The 20,077-nt window shown below is 38.6% G+C and overlaps 1 protein-coding gene across 4 annotated transcripts in view; it reads left to right on the top strand.

Moving 5' to 3' along the window:
* C17H16orf87 (chromosome 17 C16orf87 homolog) overlaps positions 1-10,496 on the top strand; it is a 155,051-nt gene extending 144,555 nt beyond the window's left edge. For 2 of the 4 annotated variants that reach the window (XM_073226160.1, XM_073226158.1), the window contains exons 3-4: positions 3,870-4,052; positions 10,344-10,496. In XM_073226160.1, the coding sequence (XP_073082261.1) occupies positions 3,870-4,052; positions 10,344-10,462 (302 nt within the window). In that variant the 3' untranslated portion in view covers positions 10,463-10,496. The other 2 variants (XM_073226159.1, XM_073226161.1) reach the window with 2 other exon arrangements.
* The last annotated feature ends 9,581 nt before the right edge of the window (positions 10,497-20,077 follow it).

Genomic DNA, 20,077 nt, shown 5'->3' with positions numbered 1-20,077 from the left:
TTAAAGGCCACTGTTAGGATCTCAGTCTGTGGGGTAGCGGGGCCCTGTTCTAACTTTTTGAGTTTAGCTTTAATGTTGGGGTAGCTTTGAGCTAGGAAGTATGTCATAAGGACCTGTCTTCCTTCAGGTGTTTCTCGGTCCAGGCTGGTATACTGTAATAGGGCTTGAGTGAGTCTATCTAAGAACTCGGAGGGGGTTTCGTCTCTCTTTTGAATTATGTCTTGGAGCTTTTGAAAATTGACTACTTTACGAGCTGCCTTTTTTAGACCTGCTATTAAGCAGGAGACAAAAATATCTCGAGAGTGGAGACCCACGGCGGTGTTATAATCCCAATGTGGGTCTTGTTCGGGTACAGCAGTGGGACCAGGGGGACAGGTGGGTTCAGTCCTTTGGGTTTCGGTAGCATGCGTTTGGGCGAAGTCCCAAGCTCGTCTGCGCTCCTCAGGGAGGAGGGTATTGGCCAGGAGCATGAAAATGTCATGATGCATGAGGCTGTAAGACTGGAGGGTCCATTGAAACTCCCTGATGTATGTCGTGGGATCAGTGGAAAAGGAACCTAGGCATTTCTCTAGTTGGGCTAAATCTCCTAAGGAGAAAGGGACGTGAACGCGCACGATGCCTTCGGATCCTGCTACTTCCCGGAGCGGGGCGATAATTTTGGGAGGCCCTCGGGTCCGAGTCTGAGGGGGACTGAAGGGTTCTGGCTCAGTCTGTGTGGGGGAAACAGGTGATGGGGGCAAAGCCGCGATAATTTTGGGAGGACCGAATCTGAGGGGGCAAAGATGGACGAGTCTCTTGGAACTTAGTTAGAGGGGGGCTGAAAGGCTCAGTCTCAATTTGCGGGAGGGGGGAAGGTGAGGGGGACGGAGGAGGAGGTGGTGAGGTGCAGGAGGAGATGGTGGAGGAGGGGAAAGGGAGAGGTGGGAGGCTTCTTCGGGGGTGGAGGCAGCAGCGGCGATAGAGGAAGGGGGATGGGTTGTTGTAGGAGAAGAAGGGGAAGGGAGAGGATGGGAAGCTTCTGCTGCGGGAAAAGAGGCAGCGGTGGTGGCGGTAGAGGAAGGGGGAGGGGCTGTTGTAGGAGAAGAAGGGGAAGGGAGAGGATGGGAAGCTTCTGCCGGGGGTAAAGAGGTAGCGGTGGCGGCGGTAGAGGAAGGGGGAGGGGCTGTTGTAGGAGAAGAAGTGGAAGGGAGAGGATGGGAAGCTTCTGCCGTGGGGAAAGCGGCAGCGGTGGCGGCGGTAGAGAAAGGGGGAGGGGCTGTTGTAGGAGAAGAAGGGGAAGGGAGAGGACGGGAGGCTTCTGCCGTGGGGAAAGAGGCGGCGGCGGAGGGTGGAGGGGTTGTAGGAGGGGGTGGGGCTGAAGGGGGAAGTCTGTATGGCGGAGGCTCGTCGGCCGGGTGAAAGGTTATTGAAGAGGTACTGGGAGTGTGTGGAGGGGAGGGAGACGGCTTGCAGGCTAGGAGTACTTGGGGCGGGGAGCAGGTGGTGCAGAGGCTGGGATTTTGAGCTAGGAGGCGAAAAGCTTCGATATAGGGAATCTCCTTCCATTTTTTCAGGCGCTGGCAGTAGTTAAAGAGATTGCGAGTGATGTTAGGATCAAGAGTTCCCCCTGCGGGCCATTGGTTCTTATTGTCTAGGGGGTATGTCGGCCAATCTTGGGAGCAATATTTACGGAGAAGTTTTGGTTTTATATCAGGTGTCAGGGAGAGGGTAGCCAGATGCTTAAGCAGGCATTCAAGAGGTGAACTTTCAGGGAGGAATGAGTAGGCTCCCATGGCTAAAGGACAGAGAAGGAGACAAACAGGGGAAGACAAACGGAGATCCTCGGACTGGAGGCAGACCACAAGGAGACAAAGGGCATCCCCAATGATCCTTGGTGGTCTGCGGAAACTCGTATACGAGTCGGAACTTCTTGGGAAGTGTGGGTCGTCACCCAGACTTCCCTAAGAAGGCAGAGTGCCGGAGTCACAAGGTACCTAGCGCTAGGCGTTTTCGGCAGACTGAACAGGTTTCGGCGGACGGAACAGAAGGAGGAGGGGGCGGGAAAGGGAGCGTTCTCATCTGCAAAGGAGTCACCTCCTTTATGGCTGTTGGTGGGGGGGGCTGAGAGTCTGCTGCAGCTGTGAAGGCCTGAGGCAGGGGTTTATGGCTTTTGGAGGAGGGGCCTGAGGGTCCGCTGCAGCCGTGAAGGCCTGAGGCGGGGATTTATGGCTGTCGGGGGAGGAGCCTGAGGGTCCGCCGCAGCCATGAAGGCCTGAGGCGGGGAGCGTTCCCTCCTCGTCCCCGAGCGTCAGGGCCTTGCCGAACGATCACGGTCAATGGCACTGCGATAGCTCGGAGAAGAGTGGCCCACCCCAGGGAGATTTTGCTTAAAAAGTTTCAGCTGAGGCGGGGGTTTATGGCTTTTGGAGGAGGGGCCTGAGGGTCCGCCGCAGCCGTGAAGGCCTGAGGCGGGGAGCGTTCCCTCCTCGTCCCCGAGCGTCAGGGCCTTGCCGGACGATCACGGTCAATGGCACTGCGATAGCTCGGGGAAGAGTGGCCCACCCCGGGGAGATTTTGCTTAAAAAGTTTCAGCTGAGGCGGGGGTTTATGGCTTCTGGAGGAGGGGCCTGAGGGTCCGCCGCAGCCGTGAAGGCCTGAGGTGGGGAGCGTTCCCTCCTCGTCCCTGAGCGTCAGGACCTTGCCGGACGCTCACGGTCAATGGCACTGCGATAGCTCAGGGAAGAGTGGCCCACCCCGGGGGGGAAAACTTACCTAAAGGCCAGAGAGGAGTGGTGAGTGTGATGAGCCAGCGCCGGAAATAGAGGACAGGGCAAGCTGCTGCTGGTGTTGGGGGAAGACAGGGCCCAGTTGGGGTGTCCCGTCTCCCAGGTTTCGGCACCAATGAAAAGAAAGGAGCGACACACAACAGCAATTCACCAGAGAGTTCCGCTTTATTAGGGAAAGGTGCTGGGTTATATAGGAAGGGGCATAGGGTGATTGTGGTGTTACTTCTACGGGGCTGGTGGCTGTTGGCTAGGTGCTGGGATTGGGAGGGGGGCGAGAGGTGATTGGGCTTCAGGTGGCGCCGGCGGGAACCGAGGACCCCCCGAAAAGAAGCCGGAAGTTTGCCATCTTACTGGTGGGGATCCTTCACTCAGGATATGAATTTTCTGATTTATTTTGCCTCTTTACCCACCCTGGTTTTAGGCATTTTGGAAATTGTCTGTGTTATTTTGAGGTCAGGTATGTATTAAAGCAAGTGTTTTTTGTTTTTGTTTTTGATTTGTTTAGAGAGGGATAGCTTCTCACACTAATTAAATCACCATATTGAGTAACTTACCCTATTGTTGTTCCATTTATGGAGCCACACACTTAGAATGTCAGAAATGACTTCATCTGTGGCTAAAGTGAAAACTATTACTTCCCAAGTATTGTATATTTTCTATGGATGCTTTCTTTTTGCTTTTTACTAAGGTCAGTTTTCTTTCTGCTTATTTGTCATATTTCAGTCTATAATTTGAGTAGGGGTGAAAAGGAATGGAAATTTTTTTTTCTTTTTCTAATACTTTACCATTTTTAGCTTGGAAGCAGAAAGAAAAAAAAAGTTCACTGTGGAATTTTGTGAACTTTTAAAGGCTGATATTAAATGTGCCAAATAAAGAAACCTGTCTTTTGGTACGCAATTCCTCCTATCTCATGTGTTAATGTGGATCTGAATTCTGTTGAATTTCTTTTTTTCCTATGTGGATGTGAAGAACATAGATGTTGTTTTATAAAATACACTAGGTGGCAAACCCTACGACTGTTTAGAAAGAAAAAGAAAACAATGAGAACTTGGGCAAATAGTTCATGCTAAGCCTTAAAATATATTGCTTATTTCATCCATACAGAAAACAAGCATGAGGCCAAGAGGAGGCGAACAGAGAGAGTTAGGCGAGAGAAGATAAATTCTACAGTAAATAAGGATTTAGAAAACAGAAAGAGGTCTCGAAGTAACAGCCATTCAGATCATATCAGACGAGGAAGAGGAAGACCAAAAAGTGCATCTGCCAAAAAACATGAGGAAGAAAGAGGTATGAATAAATTCAAGAAGTGTTTTTTTCAAGTATTATGTTTTTCTAAGGTATTAGGTTGTAGTGAAGAAAGTGTTTGGTAGGCATTGAACTCCTGGACTTAAAATCTTAACTCATATTTACTTTGAAAATATTTCCACTAAGGTAGATGCTTGTTTAAAAAAGTGAACATAATTTTATTTCTTACTGGAGTACTAAGGCCTTACATTAGGTAAAATTCACCTTTCTATAAACTGATGATTAAAGATTTTAGAGATAGTCATTTGTTTATGACAACGGGAGATGGTTAAAATGGTTGAATTTTTTTTTCTTAAGGTAAGTGAGTTCTGTTAAGATTTATTTCAAACTGTTATACTATGAGTTTTAAAAGTTACTCTAATTTTTAAATTGCTCGTTTTGTGTCCCCTAGTTTGAGGCAGCTTTTGGATAGTTAGGTAAATTATTCTTTGTCCAAAACATACTTACATTCTTCTTAACAGAACTTCTCCTTTCCTTTGATAAGTAGTATATCTACTAATAACTTGTTTTTAACTATTAACTAAAACTTCATCTTCTTTTTCCTTGACTTACACATCTTTAAAAAAAAAAATTCCAAGAGTACACAAGAGTAGAATGAATAGGATAATGGACCCCCATAAGCCCCTGAATATCTTTTTTAAATTGAGGTTTTCTAGCCAGTCATTAATGAAAAAATGAATAATTGCTCTTTATAATTCTTTAAAAACTGTGTCAAAATACTTTCATCTTCAGTGAAGAGCATTTATAATTTTTCATGTTATTTGTGAGTTATGCTTTGCTTTTCTTCAGGTATTAGTCTTAGGTATTTAAGCATAAATATAAATTTCTCCTATTTTAAAATAGAGAATTTTTTAGAATTGAGAAATTTTCACCATTTCTGTTTTGTATGCGTTTATTTGAAAAAAGGTACTACTGTTAGTGGCATAACTTCATTGGCATAACTGTCTCTTGCTTTTATCAGAATTAAAGATTTCTTAGTATTTGGGTAAAGGAATAAGGCTTCTGTCATATTTGGCTGTATTTCATGAAGACTGTATTTAGATACTCCTTAATTCCTTGGGTAATTTTACTGCTTTTTCCTCTTTCCTTTTATGCTGCTCTTTCCAGTTTGTTATTTTTTCAATTTGAATTGCTTCATTAACAGTGGGATGATCAAGAAATTATGCTAAAGACTTTCAGAAGGAGAACTAAGAAAAGTCAACAGAAAAAAAAAAAAGGAAAGGGAAATACTGCTTGGCTCAGAAAACATTTTTTTCAGCTGAAGTGAAGGGGATATAACCCAAAGAATGGAGAAGGAATGTTTCTGATGGTGGGTGAGAGAAGATGAGAATACAGATAATGACAGTCTTTTTGTTGGGGAAATGAAGTCTGTGTAGTTATGCTAGGACTCTGTATATGCAGTTTTGAACTTTTTCATGTTAACTTGAAAAAAGAGTTTGAATTAGCTATAAATTTTTTTTCAGGTATTTTGTTGAATAAAAGTTTTCTGGAAAACTATTTCTAGAGTAAGATGTGCTTTTAATTTGTTTGCTTTTAATACAAACATGAAAGTACTCAAAGCAATTTTTGTAGAATAAACTGGAATCTTTTAATATAGGTGGAGAGGGGCAGCTAACTTTTTCTGTAAAGAGCAGATAATAAATATTTTAGGCTTGTGGGCTATACAGTGTCTGTCACAGCTACTCTGCTCTGTCATTGCAGCTGGAAAGTAGCCATAGACAATATGCAAGATTGGTCATGCTGTGTTCTGGTAAGACTTTATAAAAACAGGTGGTAGGCCAGATTTGGCCCCTGGGTTGTATTTGCCACCTTGAGGCAGACCATATTCTCTAAATACAATACAGATAGGAAGTATGAACTTTTGAAATGTGTATGCATTTTAGAATAGACTTCTTTGATATACTTCTTAGTATTAAGTAGCTATTTAGATTAGTTCAGTTTTTATTGATTCCCTGCTTTTTGGCACTTGAAAAATTTAAAGCAACATTTGCCTTTAATAAGGAAAAGTTGACAATGTATCTAAAAACACATTTTCAATTGACTTTATTGCTTTCTCTATTTTGAAAAAAGGAATAGGAAGTAGAATGGAAAAAGCTTGTTAGACATCTAAATAGCATATCTTTATAAAACCATAAAAACAGTCAAACAACAATTTTTAATTGGTTTAAGATAAATTTTCATTTTATTTGAGGGGATTATGATTATTCTGGGTATAGTAATATAGGACAATTTAACTGATTATATTTGGTAATTCTCAATATTTTTTTTGTAGATAATTATTTTTTATTGAAGGGTAGTTGACACACAGTATTACATTAGTTTCAGGTGTACAACACAGTGATTCAACATTTATATACATGATAATTCTAGGTACCAGCTATCACCATACCAAGTTGTTACAATATTTTGACTATATTCCTTATGCTATACATTACATCTCAGTTACTTATTTATGTTACAATTGGAAGTATGTACTTTTTTTTTGTTATTTTTGTATTTTTTAGAGGGCATCTCTCATATTTATTGATCAAATGGTTGTTAACAACAATAAAATTCTGTGTAGGGGAGTCAATGCTCAATGCACAATCATTAATCCACCCCAAGCCTAATTTTCATCAGTCTCCAATCTTCTGAAGCATAACGAACAAGTTCTTACATGGAGAACAAATTCTTACATAGTGAATAAGTTACATGGTGAACAGTTACAAGATCAGTCATCACAGAAACTTTCGGTTTTGATCATGCATTATGAACTATAAACAATCAGTCCAAATATGAATATTCGTTTGATTTTTATACTTGATTTATATGTGGATACCACCTTTCTCCCTTAATTATTATTTTTAATAAAATGCTGAAGTGGTAGGTAGATGCAAGATAAAGGTAGAAAACATAGTTTAGTGTTGTAAGAGAGCAAATGTAGATGATCAGGTGTGTGCCTGTAGACTATGTGTTAATCCAAGCTAGAAAAGGGCAATAAAACATCCACGGATGCAGCAGATTTCTCTTAGAACAGGTGGGGAGAGGTTCTAAGCCTCACCTCTGTTGATCCTGGTAATTCTCAATATTTTATAAATGAACATTTAGAATTAATGTACATTTCATGTTAAAGATTGTGTATTGAATAAATACATCTAGCTCTGCATCCTCCCCAAATCCTAGTAAAATGACAGTAAAGGGATTTTTTTTTTAAGGACAAAATCCCACAAGGACAAGGAATGGGAGAAAGAACAAACTTTTGGAACGTGATAACTGCTTTAACAGACTCATGAGACCTAAATTGTAAGCTCCCTTGGGGAAAGCTAAGAAAGAATCTGATTTTTATTACACAACTGCCTTAAGGTCAGGAATCTGTGCATCAGTTATGTCTGGAAATATAGAGGTGAAGGTGAGGCTAAAAACTAGACTGTTTGAAAGAGTATCTTTTAATAGCCTGCTAGGGCTGTTTACCTTGTCTTCCCCTCCTTCCAGATTTATCCTTTCAAAAAGATAAGACAAAATGGTCTCTGGTCTAGGGCATCATTGAGGCAAGGTACTGTATTAAGATCAGGATGATTGGGTGAAGATTGGGATATAATAAGTACTGAGTTCTCTGGACAGGCTTTTATATTCCAAGTAAGAGATTAGAGATATCCTCTTTGGGGAATATGAAGAGCCTAAGAGAAAAGGCCTAAAATAAAGATACTTAAGGAATATCACAAAGAAATGGCTCAGACAGCTCATCCTGAAGTGATGACTATAGTCAAGTTCCATATATGTGCATGAGCTAATCTGTTTTATTTGGTCATATTCTTAAATATGAGCATATTACCAAGAATTACCCAGATATATGGAGAAAAGAGTCTTGTATGAAAAGCTAAGACCAAATCAACAGGGAAAAAAAAACTTGGATAGTTTTCTTTTGTAAGGAAAAAAGAAAAGATTAAACTGTTATTAATATTCTAGCAAGAGAAGGTATTGTAGTCATGAAATAAGACCAAGATGATTATTTGAAAGGAAATGGCAGATATCAAAAAAATACCTGAAAATAAACTAAAAAATATTAATTAAAAAGTATGTGAATAAACATATGACTTGGGGAAATGAAAAACTTTAACAGGCTTATAGACAAAATGGAAGAAATGCACCAGAATGTGATAACACAGTAGGAAAAGAGACAAAAAGATAAAATCAGAAAGATAAGAAATTTAAAGGACCAGTTTGAGATCATCTATGAATAAGTGATGTTGCAGAAAAAGAATATACAAAATGGAGAAGGATGTTATCAATGAAAATTCAAGAAATTTTCCTACATCTGAAGGACAGTGAGTTTCCATATTGAAACAGCCCACCAAATTCCCCACCCAACAGATATGAAGTAGAGATTATGTCAGAGATATCAGAGCATATCATCATAAATCATATCTCTTTGGTCAAAGGAAAAATCTTTCTCAAGTGTTCAGAGAAAAAAGAAAGAACATCAAAATGGTATTGGAATTAATACAGTGGAATGCCACCCAGCAAAGAACAAACTACTCTTATGTAAACAGCATCAGTGCATTTCAAAAACATTGAATGAAAAAGGTACTAGACATAAAGCAGTACATACTATATGATACCATTTATATGAAGTTCAAGAACAGTCAAAATGAATATGTGGTGATAGAATCACAACATCAGTTGCTGGTGGTTGGTGAGGGATAGACTGGAAAGGAATATGAAGAATTTTCTGTATCTTGATTGTGGTGTGAGTCACATGGATATATGTTTGTGAGAAATCATCCAGTTGTACACTTAAGATCTGTACATTTTGCCATATGTAAATTTAGCAATAATTTAAAAAATATGTTAAAAAAGGTAATGAGTTTTCTTAACAGTGGCACCAGTAGTTGAAAAACAATTTTTGCTTTCATCATACTAAGAGGAAATTTATGTATTCAGGGTCTCAGAAAATTTGCTACCTGTATCTACCTGTAGCTTGAAGCTACTACGAGATAAATGCCATCAAAATGAAGAAGTAAACCAAGAAAGTATCTTGGGATCCAGACCATAGGTTCCAACTCAAGAGATGAGAATTTCCTGCCTGATGCTGAAAGAGAGCCCAAGATGATAATTGTGTAATAGGCCTATAGAGCAACCATTTCAGATTGGAACAGATGGAAAGACTTCGAGAGATTTTTTCAAGAAGATAAAATTGATTTAACACTTAATATGTGAAACATTCTGGAAAATTTAACTAGGAGAGTTTAGGTTCAACTAGTAATGAAAATTAAGCAAATGAAAAAGGAGAATCTCAAGAGAAAACAGTATTCAAGAAAAATGAAATCATTTACCCAGTCTGAATAATGTAAAGAATGAATATAAATCTCACCAAATTGTGATATAACTATAGTAGGAAAATGGGATGGAAAGAGTATGGTGGGGACAAGAGATGGAAAACAGTAAAATCGTAATTTTCTGTGGTAGAAAATCAGTAATGCCTAAAACCAAAAAACCAAGTAGCAGCATCATATAAAAATATTACTTAAAGACTGGTAAAAACAAGAAGGAACAACTGAAAAAAAAGTAGTTGCATTTGTGGAGAGTGGGAAATGTGCAGTGAGGGGAGGAGGACTTCTGTTTTTTGTAACAAGTTTTGTAAAAAGGATTTGTCTGTAAACTATATACCTGTTTAACTTTGAATAAAAAGTCAGAGTAAAACGAAACAGACAGAAGTAGAATCATGGTAGCCTGAAAAAAGAATTTGGAAGAAGGTACACAAAGATGTTAATTGTGATTTTAGTTGGCTTATAAGAGGTGATATTTAATTTTTTGTTTTTCTGTATTTTTTCAGTTTTCTGCCATGAACTTGGATTACATTTGAAATCAGGAGGGGAAAAATAGAAATAAAAGTTGGTTATTCTTATTTTCTGTAGCAGAGCTAAGGTGAAGGAGTTAATATGTTCATAAAGGCACTATTGATACTCAGAAGGGACCATCTGTGGAGTGAGAAAATTAGTTTTGATTGAGACAATGAGCTCATGTTAGGAAAAAGCAATATTTTAGATTTTACAGAAATTATATAGATATTTATATGACTATACAAATCTAGTCTCCATTTAGTTTTATAATTTAGTTCATGGTATTAATAACTTCTTTGTAATAAAAAAATTCAATTCAGAGGCATAATACTTTATAACATTTAATATACTTTGTATAATATTGTCATTTAAAGAAATACTTGAAAGCTTTACATTTAAAAGAATTACTTCATCTACTGCCTTTATATTAAGCTTTGCCTTTTTCTTTTAACAGAGAAACAGGAAAAGGAAATTGACATCTATGCTAACCTCTCTGATGAAAAGGCTTTCGTGTTTTCAGTCGCCTTGGCAGAAATAAATAGAAAAATGATCAATCAAAGACTTATTCTCTGATATTTGTCTGCAAAATGTGTTGAAACTTTCTTCAGGATCACATCAGCAAATTATCAAAACAGTTATGGACTCTCAGGAGCATTCTGACTGTATCAGTAAGGGCCATTGAGTGTGTGTGTGTGTGTGTGTGTGTGTGTGTGTGTGTGTGTGTGTGTGTGTGTGTGTGTGTGTGTGTGTGTGTGTGGTGTGTGTGTGTGTGTGTGTGTGTGTGTGTGTGTGTGTGTGTGTGTGTGTGTGTGTGTGTGTGTGTGTGTGTGTATTTTCCCTATCACTTAGCCTGTGCTACACTTCAGGAGCAAAGCTATATTGGACTGTTCTGGGATTTCCTTGTTTTTCAAGGAGTATTGTCAGTGTTTTGTGTTTGGGATATAAGTGTATTTACCAAAAAAAAGAAAAAAGCTGGATGGCTGTAAAAGATAAAGGAGTAAGGGTGGGAATGCAAGTATGAAAACTAGGTAAATAAAATGCTTGTTAGTTTTCAGGTTTGCCACCAGAGATGCAATATTTTAAATACTTTGAGAAAGAGTGACTTTTAAAAATATATATTTCAGATTATCGTCACTAACAGATTGCATATATACAGTTAATTTACTTTTAATAAATTGGCAATTGAGATTTTATTGAATGGGAAATTAAGAATATAAATGTAAACTTTGTCTTAAATTGATTTTTTTTTTACTTATTTTTATGACTTAAGGTATGAGTTATATTTTAGAGATACTTTCTAGACAGTTTAGAAATTTGGGTGCTATATGAAGAAAAACAGTTAAGGATATATCATACTTCAGATATAAATACCTTGTTTTCTTGAATGTAATTTATTTAATTGCTTAAAAAAGAAAACTTTTTCTGTGTTCAAGATGGTGCCTGTTAGCCTAAACATAAAATATATTTATTATGTGCAAAGTATTTCTTAGATAGCCACTTTTAAGCAGTAATGTTTTATCTGGATGGATGTTCACTTACACATCCTGATAATTATTTAAAGTGTTACTTAACCTCACTCTGGAAGAAAAAATAAACCTTAATATTGAAACTAATAGAGTAACTAGTGTGATATAATCTTTTTGTTCTGGTGAAATTTGTGAAATGGACTTAAACAATTTTTCTAGTGTTAAATGATAACCATTTATAGTTTACTTATTTTATACAAAATACTTTTGCATTTTTGCATATTGATTTAATGATTAACATATTCAAACATGGCCATAATGTCCCTGGACTCCCCACCCACTTAGCCAAAACCTATTTGGAAGTCCTAAAGCCTTATTGGGGAAAGCAGACTTAAAATAGACTTAAAATAGTTAGACTTAACCTTTGCTGAAGAGAATTTCCCTCTAGGTATCAACAGTAGCATTGTCAGCATTATTCTGCATCTCCCATCATCTCCCAAGAGAAAAACAGTTTTTGACTTTTTTTTTTTCTCTTTTATTTAAGTGGTAGCCAGCAGAGGGAGCTTAGGAGGTGCTTTAGGTAGGATGTAGAATTTTTCCTAAAAATTCCTTTTCCCTCAATCCCCATATTTACATGAGGTCCTACTACAGTTATCTTGTATACATTTTAATGTCCTAGTAAAAAAAAGTATATTCCCAAGAATGCTGTGATCTATCTTTGAAACCCAATGTAAGAAAACTATTTTCATTTTGAGAAAAAAGTGATTAATAAGTAAAAATGCTTGTGGACATACTTAAGTCCTCAGAAAAATCAAGAGCAGCTTATGGAGTAGGCATCTTTAAAGAATTATTGGTGTTAGAGTATACCCATTTAAAGCTGTAGACTCTTAGAGGAAAGTCACGTTAAAACAGTCATTGGATACAATAAGGGGAGGAGACTGGTGACTAGGCTGGAGCTTGCAATGTAGAAAAGTAATTTCAGGTGCTCATAATGTTAAGTCATTGGCTTAAGTAAGTTCTTTGGAAGAAGGCAAATTAGGCTTTAGTTTGTGGTGGAACCTATTTAACAAATTTCTCTAAAAATGGTATTCTCTAATAGATATCATTTATATGCTATCATTATAAAGCTGAATTTGTCTAGGTATGTTATAATGGTCTAAGAAAATAGTAATTTGTCCATGATGTTGAAGAAACTTAATCATCAGATTCCTAAGAGCATAATTATAGTAAGTTAATTACATAATCCAAAATATGCTCTGTTCTAATTCCTATAAATGATTCCATAATTAGATGAGGTCTACTGAAAATATGTTCATTCTTTTTAAAAAAAATTTTTATTAAAGTATTATTGATATACACTCTTATGAAGGTTTCACATGAAAAAACAATGTGATTACTACAGTTACCCATATTATCAAGTCTCCACCCATACCCCAAAGCAGTCACTGTCCATCAGTGTAGTAGGATGCCAGATTCACTGTTCGCCTTCTCTGTGCTGTACTGTTTTCCCCGTGATCCCCCACACCATGTGTACTAAACATTATACTCCTCAATCCCCTTCTCCCTCCCTCCTCACCCACCCTCCCACACCCCACCCCTTCGGTAACCACTAGTCCCTTTCTGGAGTTTCTGAGTCTGCTGCTGTTTTGTTTCTTCAGTTTTGCTTCGTTGTTATACTCCACAATGAGGGTAATCATTTGGTACTTGTCTTTCTCCACCTGGCTTATTTCACTGAGCATAATGTCCTCCAGCTCTATCCATGTTGTTGCAAATGGTAGGATTTGTGTCTTTCTTATGGCTGAATAGTATTCTATTGTGTATATGTACCACCTCTTCTTTATCCATTCATCTATTGATGGACACTTAGGTTACTAACGTATCTTGGCTATTGTAAAGAGTGCTGCTATAAACATAGGGGTGCATATATCTTTTTGAATCTGAGAAGTTGTATTATTTGGGTAAATTCCAAGGAGTGGGATTCTTGGGTCAAATAGTATTTCTCTTTTTAGTTTTTTGAGGAATCTCCATACTGCTTTCCACAATGGTTGAACTAGCTTACATTCCCACCAGCAGTGTAGGAGGTTTCCCCTTTCTCCACATCTTCACCAGCATTTGTTGTTCTTAGTCTTTTTGGTGCTAGCCATCCCTACTGGTGTGAGGTGATAGCTCATTGTGGTTTTAATTTGCATTTCCATGATGATTAGTGATGTGGAGCATCTTTTCAGGTGTCTGTTAGCCATCTGAATTTCTTCTTTGGAGAACTGTCTCTTCACATCCTCTGCCCATTTGTTAATCAGATTATTTGCTTTTTCGGTATTGAGGCATGTAAGTTCTAAATATATTTTGGATGTTAACCCCTTGTCGGATATGTCATTTACAAATATATTCTCCCATACTGTAGGATGCCTTTTTGTTCTGTTGATGGTGTCCTTTGCCGTACAGAAACTTTTCAGTTTGAAATAGTCCCATGAGTTCATTTTGCTTTTGTTTCCCTTGCCTGGGGAGATATGTTCATGAAGAAGTCACTCATGTTAATGTCCAAGAGATTTTTCCCTATGTTGTCTTCTAAGAGATTTATAGTTTCATGACTTACATTCAGGTCCTTGATCCATTTTGAGTTTACTTTTGTGTGTGGGGTTAAACAATAATCCAGTTTCATTCTCTTGCATGTAGCTGTCCAGTTTTGCCAACACCAGCTGTTGAAGAGGCTGTCATTTCCCCATTGTATGTCCATGACTCCTTTATCATATATTGGTGTCAACCATAATTGACCATATATGGTTGGGTTTGTATCAGGGCTCTCTAGTCTGTTCCATTGGTCTATGGGTCTGTTCTTGTGCCAGTACCAAATTGTCTTGATTACTGTGGCTTTGTAGTAGAGCTTGAAGTTGGGAAGCAAAATCCCTCCAGCTTTATTCTTCATTCTCAGGATTGCTTTGGCTATTTGAGGACTTCGTGGTTCCATATGAAGTTTAGAACTATTTGCTCTAGTTCGTTGAAGAATGCTGTTGGTATTTTGATAGAAATTGCATTGAATCTGTAGATTGCTTTAGGCAGGATGGCCATTTTGACAGTATTAATTCCTCCTATCCATGAGCACGGGATGTGTCCATTTATAGGTATCTTCTTTAATTTCTCTCATGTGTGTCTGTCTTGTAGTTTTCAGAGTATAGATGTTTCACTTCCTTGGTTAGTTTTATTCCTAGGTATTTCATTCTTTTTGATGGAACTGTGAATGAAATTGTTTTCCTGATTTTTCTTTCTGCTAGTTCATTCTTAGTGTATAGGAGCCACAGATTTCTGTGTGTTAATTTTGTGTCCTGCAACTTTGCTCAATTCAGATATTAATCCAGTAGTTTTGAAGTGGATTCTTTAGGGTTTTTTATGTACAATATCATGTCATCTGCAAACAGGGACAGTTTAACTTCTTCCTTGCCAATCCGGATGCGTTTTATTTCTTTCAGTTGTCTGATTGCTATGGCTAGGACCTTCAGTACGATATTGAATAGAAATGGGGAGAGTGGGCATCCTTGTCTTTTTCCCAATCTTAAAGGAAAAGCTTTCAGCTTCTCACTGTTAAGTATAATGTTGGCTGTGTGTTTGTCAATATGGCCTTTATTTTGTTTTGAGGTACTTTCCCTCTATACCCATTTTATTGAGAGTTTTTATCATGAATGGTTGTTGAATTTGTCAAATGCTTTTTCAGCATCTGTGGAGATGATCATGTAGTTTTTGTCCATTTTGTGTATGTGGTGGATAATACTGGTGGATATTCAAAGTTGTACCATCCTTGCATCCCTGTCCCTGTAATAAATCCTACTTGATCACGATTGGTGATCCTCTTGATGTATTTTTATTTTATTTATTTTTTATTTTTTTATTATCAATCTATAATTACATAAAGAACATTATGGTTACTAGACTCCTCCCTTCACGAAGTCCCCCCCTCCCACAAACCCCATTACAGTCACTGTCCATCAGCATAGTAAGATGCTGGAGACTCACTACTTGTCTTCTCTGTGTTGCACAGCTGTCCCTATGCCCCCCCCCCCACATTATACATGCTAATCATAAGGCCCCCTTTCTTTTTCCCTGCCCTTATCCCTCCCTTCCCACCCCTCCTGCCCAGTCACTTTCCCTTTGGTAACTGTTAGTCCATTCTTGGGTTCTGTGATTCTGCTGCTGTTTTGTTCCTTCAGTTTTTCTTTGTTCTTATACTCCACATATGAGTGAAATCATTTGGTATTTGTCTTTCTCCACCTGGCTTATTACACTGAGCATAATACCCTCTAGCTCCATCCATGTTGTTGCAAATGGTAGCATTTGTTTTCTTCTTGTGGCTGAATAATCCATTGTGTATATGTACCACACCTTCTTTATCCTTTTATCTATTGATGGGCACTTAGGTTGATTCCATTTCTTGGCTATTGTAAATAGTGCTGTGATAAACATAGGGGTGCATCTGTCTTTTTCAAACTGGGCTGCTGCATTCTTAGGGTGAATTCCAAGAAGTGGAATTCCTGGGTCAAATGGTATTTCTATTTTGAGCTTTTTGAGGAACCTCCATACTGCTTTCCACAATGGTTGAACTAATTTGCATTCCCACCAGCAGTGTAGGAGGGTTCTCCCTTCTACGCAACCTCGCTAACATTTGTTATTGTTTGTCTTTTGGATGGTGGCCATCCTTACTGGTGTGAGGTGATATCTCGTGGTTTTAATTTGCATTTATCTGATGACAAGCGATGTGGAGCATCTTTTCATGTGTCTGTTGGCCATTTGAATTTCTTTGGAGATCTGTCTGTTCAGCTCCTCTGCCCATTTTTTAATGGGATTATTTGCTTTTTGTTTGTTGAGGTGTGTAAGCTCTATATATTTTGAATGTCAACCCTTTATCGGATCTGTCATTTATGAATATATTCTCCCATACTGTAGGGTACCTTTTTGTTTTATTGATGGTGTCCTCTTGATGTATTTTTGAATTCAGTTTGCTAATATTTTGTTGAGTATTTTTGTATCTATGTTCATCAGGGATATTGTTCTGTAATTTTCTTTTTTGTGGTGTCTTTGCCTGGATTTGGTATTAGAGTGATGCTGGAGTCATAAAATGAGGTTGGAAGTATTCCCTCTTTTACTCTTTGGAAAACTTTAAGGAGGATGGGTATTAGGTCTTCATGAAATGTTTGATAAAATTTGGCAGTGAAGCCATCTGATCCAGGAGTTTTTGTAGGTTTTTGATTACCAGTTCAATTTCGTTGCTGGTAATTGGTCTGTTCAGATTTTCTGTTTCTTCCTTGGTCAGCCTTGGAACGTTGTTATTTTTCTAGGAAGTTGTCCTTTTCTTCTAGGTTATCCAGTTTGTTATCATACAGTTTTTCATAGTATTCTCTAATAATTCTTTGTATTTCTGTGGTGTCCATAGTGATTTTTCCTTTCTCATTTCTGATTCTGTTTATGTGAGTTGAATCTTTTTTTCTTGATACGTGTGGCTGGAGGTTTACCTATTTTGTTTATTTCCTTGAAGAACCAGCTCTTGCTTTCATTGATTCTGTTGTTTTATTCTTCTCAATTTTATTTATTTCTGCTGTAATCTTTATTATGTCCCTCCTTCTATGGACTTTGGGTCCCACTCATTATTCTTTTTCTCGTTTTGTTAATTGTGAGTTTTGAGTGTTCATATGGTATTATTCTTTCCTGAGGCAGGCCTGTATTGCAATATACTTTCCTCTTAGCATGGCCTTCGCTGCGTCCCACAGATTTTGGGATGTTGAATTATTGTTGTCATTTGTCTCCATATATTGCTTGATCTCTGTTTTTGTTTGGTCATTGAACCATTGGTTATTTAGGAGCATGTTGTGATGCCTCCATGTGTTTGTGGAATTTTTCATTGTCTTTGCATAACTGATTTCTAGTTTCATAGCTTTGTGATCTGAGAAACTCGTTGGTACAATTTCAATCTTTGAGTTTACTGAGGCTCTTTTTGTGGCCTAGTATATGATGTGTACTTGAAAACGTCCCATGTGTACTTGAGAAGAATGTGTATTCTGCTACTTTTCAGTGTAGAGTTCTGTAGGTGTCTGTGAGGTCCATCTGTTCTAATGTGTTGTTCAGGGCTTCTGTCTCCTTATTTTCTGTTGGTTGATCTGTCCTTCAGAGTGAGTGGAGTATTGAAGTCTCCTAGAATGACTGCATTGCGTTCTATTTCCCCTTTTAATTCTGTTAGTATTTGTTGCACATATGTAGGTGCTCCTGTGTTGGGTGCATAGAAAATTATAATGGTTATATCTTCTTGTTGGGTTGACCTCTTTATCATTATGTAATGTCCTTCTTTGTCTCTTGTTACTTTCTTTGTTTTGAAGCCTATTTTGTCTGATACAAGTACTTCAACTCCTGCTTTTTTCTCCCTATTAGTTGCATGAAATATCTTTTGCCATCTCTTCACTTTTAGTCTGTGTATGTCTTTGGTTTTAATATGAGTCTCTTGTAGGCAGCATATAGATGGGTCTTGTTTTTTTATCCTTTCAGTGACTCTATGTCTTTTGATTGCTGCATTCAGTCCATTTACATTTAGGGTGATTATCGGTAGGTATGTACTTACTGCTATTGCAGGTTTTTGATTCGTGGTTACCGAAGGTTCAAGGTTAAGTTCCTTACTATCTAAGAGTGTGACTTAACTCACTTAATATGCTGTTAAAAACACAATCTAAACGTTCTATTTTTTCTCCTCCTTTTTCTTCCTCCTCCATCCCTTATATGTTAGGTATCATATTCTGTACTCTTTGACTATCCCTTGACTGACTTTGGGGGTCGTCGATTTAATTTTGCATTTGCTTAGTAATTAACTGTTCTACTTTCTTTATTGTGGTTTTACCATCTCTGTGACAGCTGTTTAACATTAGGAACACTTCCCTCTATAGCAGTCCCTCCAAAATACACTGTAGAGACAGTTTGTGGGAGGTAAATTCTCTCAGCTTTTGCTTATATGGAAATTGTTTAATCCCTTCTTCAAATTTAAATGATAGTCTTGCCTTATAAGGTGATTTTGGTTTGAGGCCTGTCTGCTCCATCACATTAAATACATCATGCAACTCCCTATGGCCTGTAAGGTTTCTGCTAAGAAGTCTGATGATAGTCTCATGGGCTTTCCTTTGTATGTAATTTATTTCTCTCTCTGACTGCTTTTAATAGTCTGTCCTTATCCTTGATCTTTGCTATTTTAATTGCTATGTGTCTTGGTGTTGTCTTCCTTGGGTCCCTTGTGTTGGAAGATCTGTGCACCTCCATGACCTGAGAGAGTATCTCCTTCTCCTGATTGGGGAAGTTTTCAGCAATTACCTCCTCAAAGACACTTTCTATCCCTTTTTCTCTCTTCTTCTTCTTCTGGTAGCCCTATAATGCGAATATTTTTCCATTTGGATTAGTCACACAGTTCTATCAATATTCTTTCATTCTTAGAGATCCTTTTTTTCTCTGTCTCAGCTTCTTTGTGTTCCTCTTCTCTAGTTTCTATTTCATTTACCATCCCCTCCACTGTATCTAATCTGCTTTTAATACCCTCCATTGTGCTCTTCAATGATTGGATCTCCGACCAGAATTCATTCCTGAGTTCCTGAGTATTTTTCTGTACCTCCATGAGCATGTTAATGATTTTTAGTTTGAAATCCCTTTCAGGAAGATTCATGAGGTCGATTTCATTTGAAACTTTGTCAGGTGTTGTATTCATAATTTTATTTTGAACCATGTTACTTTGGTGTTTCACATTTGTATATGGCACCCTCTAGTGCCCAAAAGCTCTACTCTCTCGAGCTGCTCAGCCCATGAAGCAATGTCAGGGGTTGTAGGAGAGCTGTATTGGTGCTTGAGGGGAGAAAAGAGCTGTTGTTTCCCAGCTGCTATGCCTCCCTCCATTGCCAGATCCAGTGGACCAAGCACACAGGTATCAGCCTCTATGCTTTGTTTTTGCAGTTGCTGTAGATGGGGCTTCCCTCTGGGTGGCCTAACACCAGGGTAGGGTTTGCCGGCTTGCAAGCCAGCTGGGGCTGCATGGGTGAAAGGCACAGTAGGCTGTGTATCATGGAGGAGGTCCTTTGAACTGTGTAGCCAGCCAGGGAGCTGGAGCGCCTGATGATGGAGAAAGTTCCCAACCTGCTGGGCAGAGTGTACCTGGACAATTTTGTCTATCCTTTCTCCTGAGCAGTAAGCTCTGTGCAATCCTTACGTCTTTAGCAGCCCTCTTGTCAGAAAGTCTCTCAGACTGCCCACCTTTCTTTTGTTCCAGAGTCACCGGATATGGATACCTGCTTTTCACAAGCACATGAAAGCACCATGAAATGTAGGTTTGTGCTCCCAGAACAGACCTCTGGAGTTAGGTATTCAGCAGTCCCAGGCCTCCACTCCCTCCCCACTCCATTTATCTTCCTCTGCCGGTGAGCTGGGGTGGAGGAAGGGCTTTGGTACATTACCCTGTTCTGTGAGGTTTACTCTTTTCTCCAGGTGTATGCAGTTTGGCACAGTCCTCTTTCTTGTTGCTCTTTCAGGATTAGTTGTATTTATATTTTCATATTATATGCAGTTTTAGGAGGAAGCCTCTGTCTCACCTCTCACACTGCCATCTTTAATCCTCTTGACCCGAGTGCCTATTAAACTTTCTATCCCTTTGTATCTCTCTTCTCCTTCTGGTACCCCTATTATGTGAATATTGTTTCATTTGGATTGGCCACATTGC

The sequence above is a fragment of the Manis javanica genome, chromosome 17 (genome assembly GCF_040802235.1).
Source record: "Manis javanica isolate MJ-LG chromosome 17, MJ_LKY, whole genome shotgun sequence".
Classification (NCBI taxonomy): Eukaryota; Metazoa; Chordata; class Mammalia; order Pholidota; family Manidae; genus Manis; species Manis javanica.
Note: the sequence above shows the minus strand (reverse complement) of the source record. Positions and strands in the feature narration are given on the sequence as shown.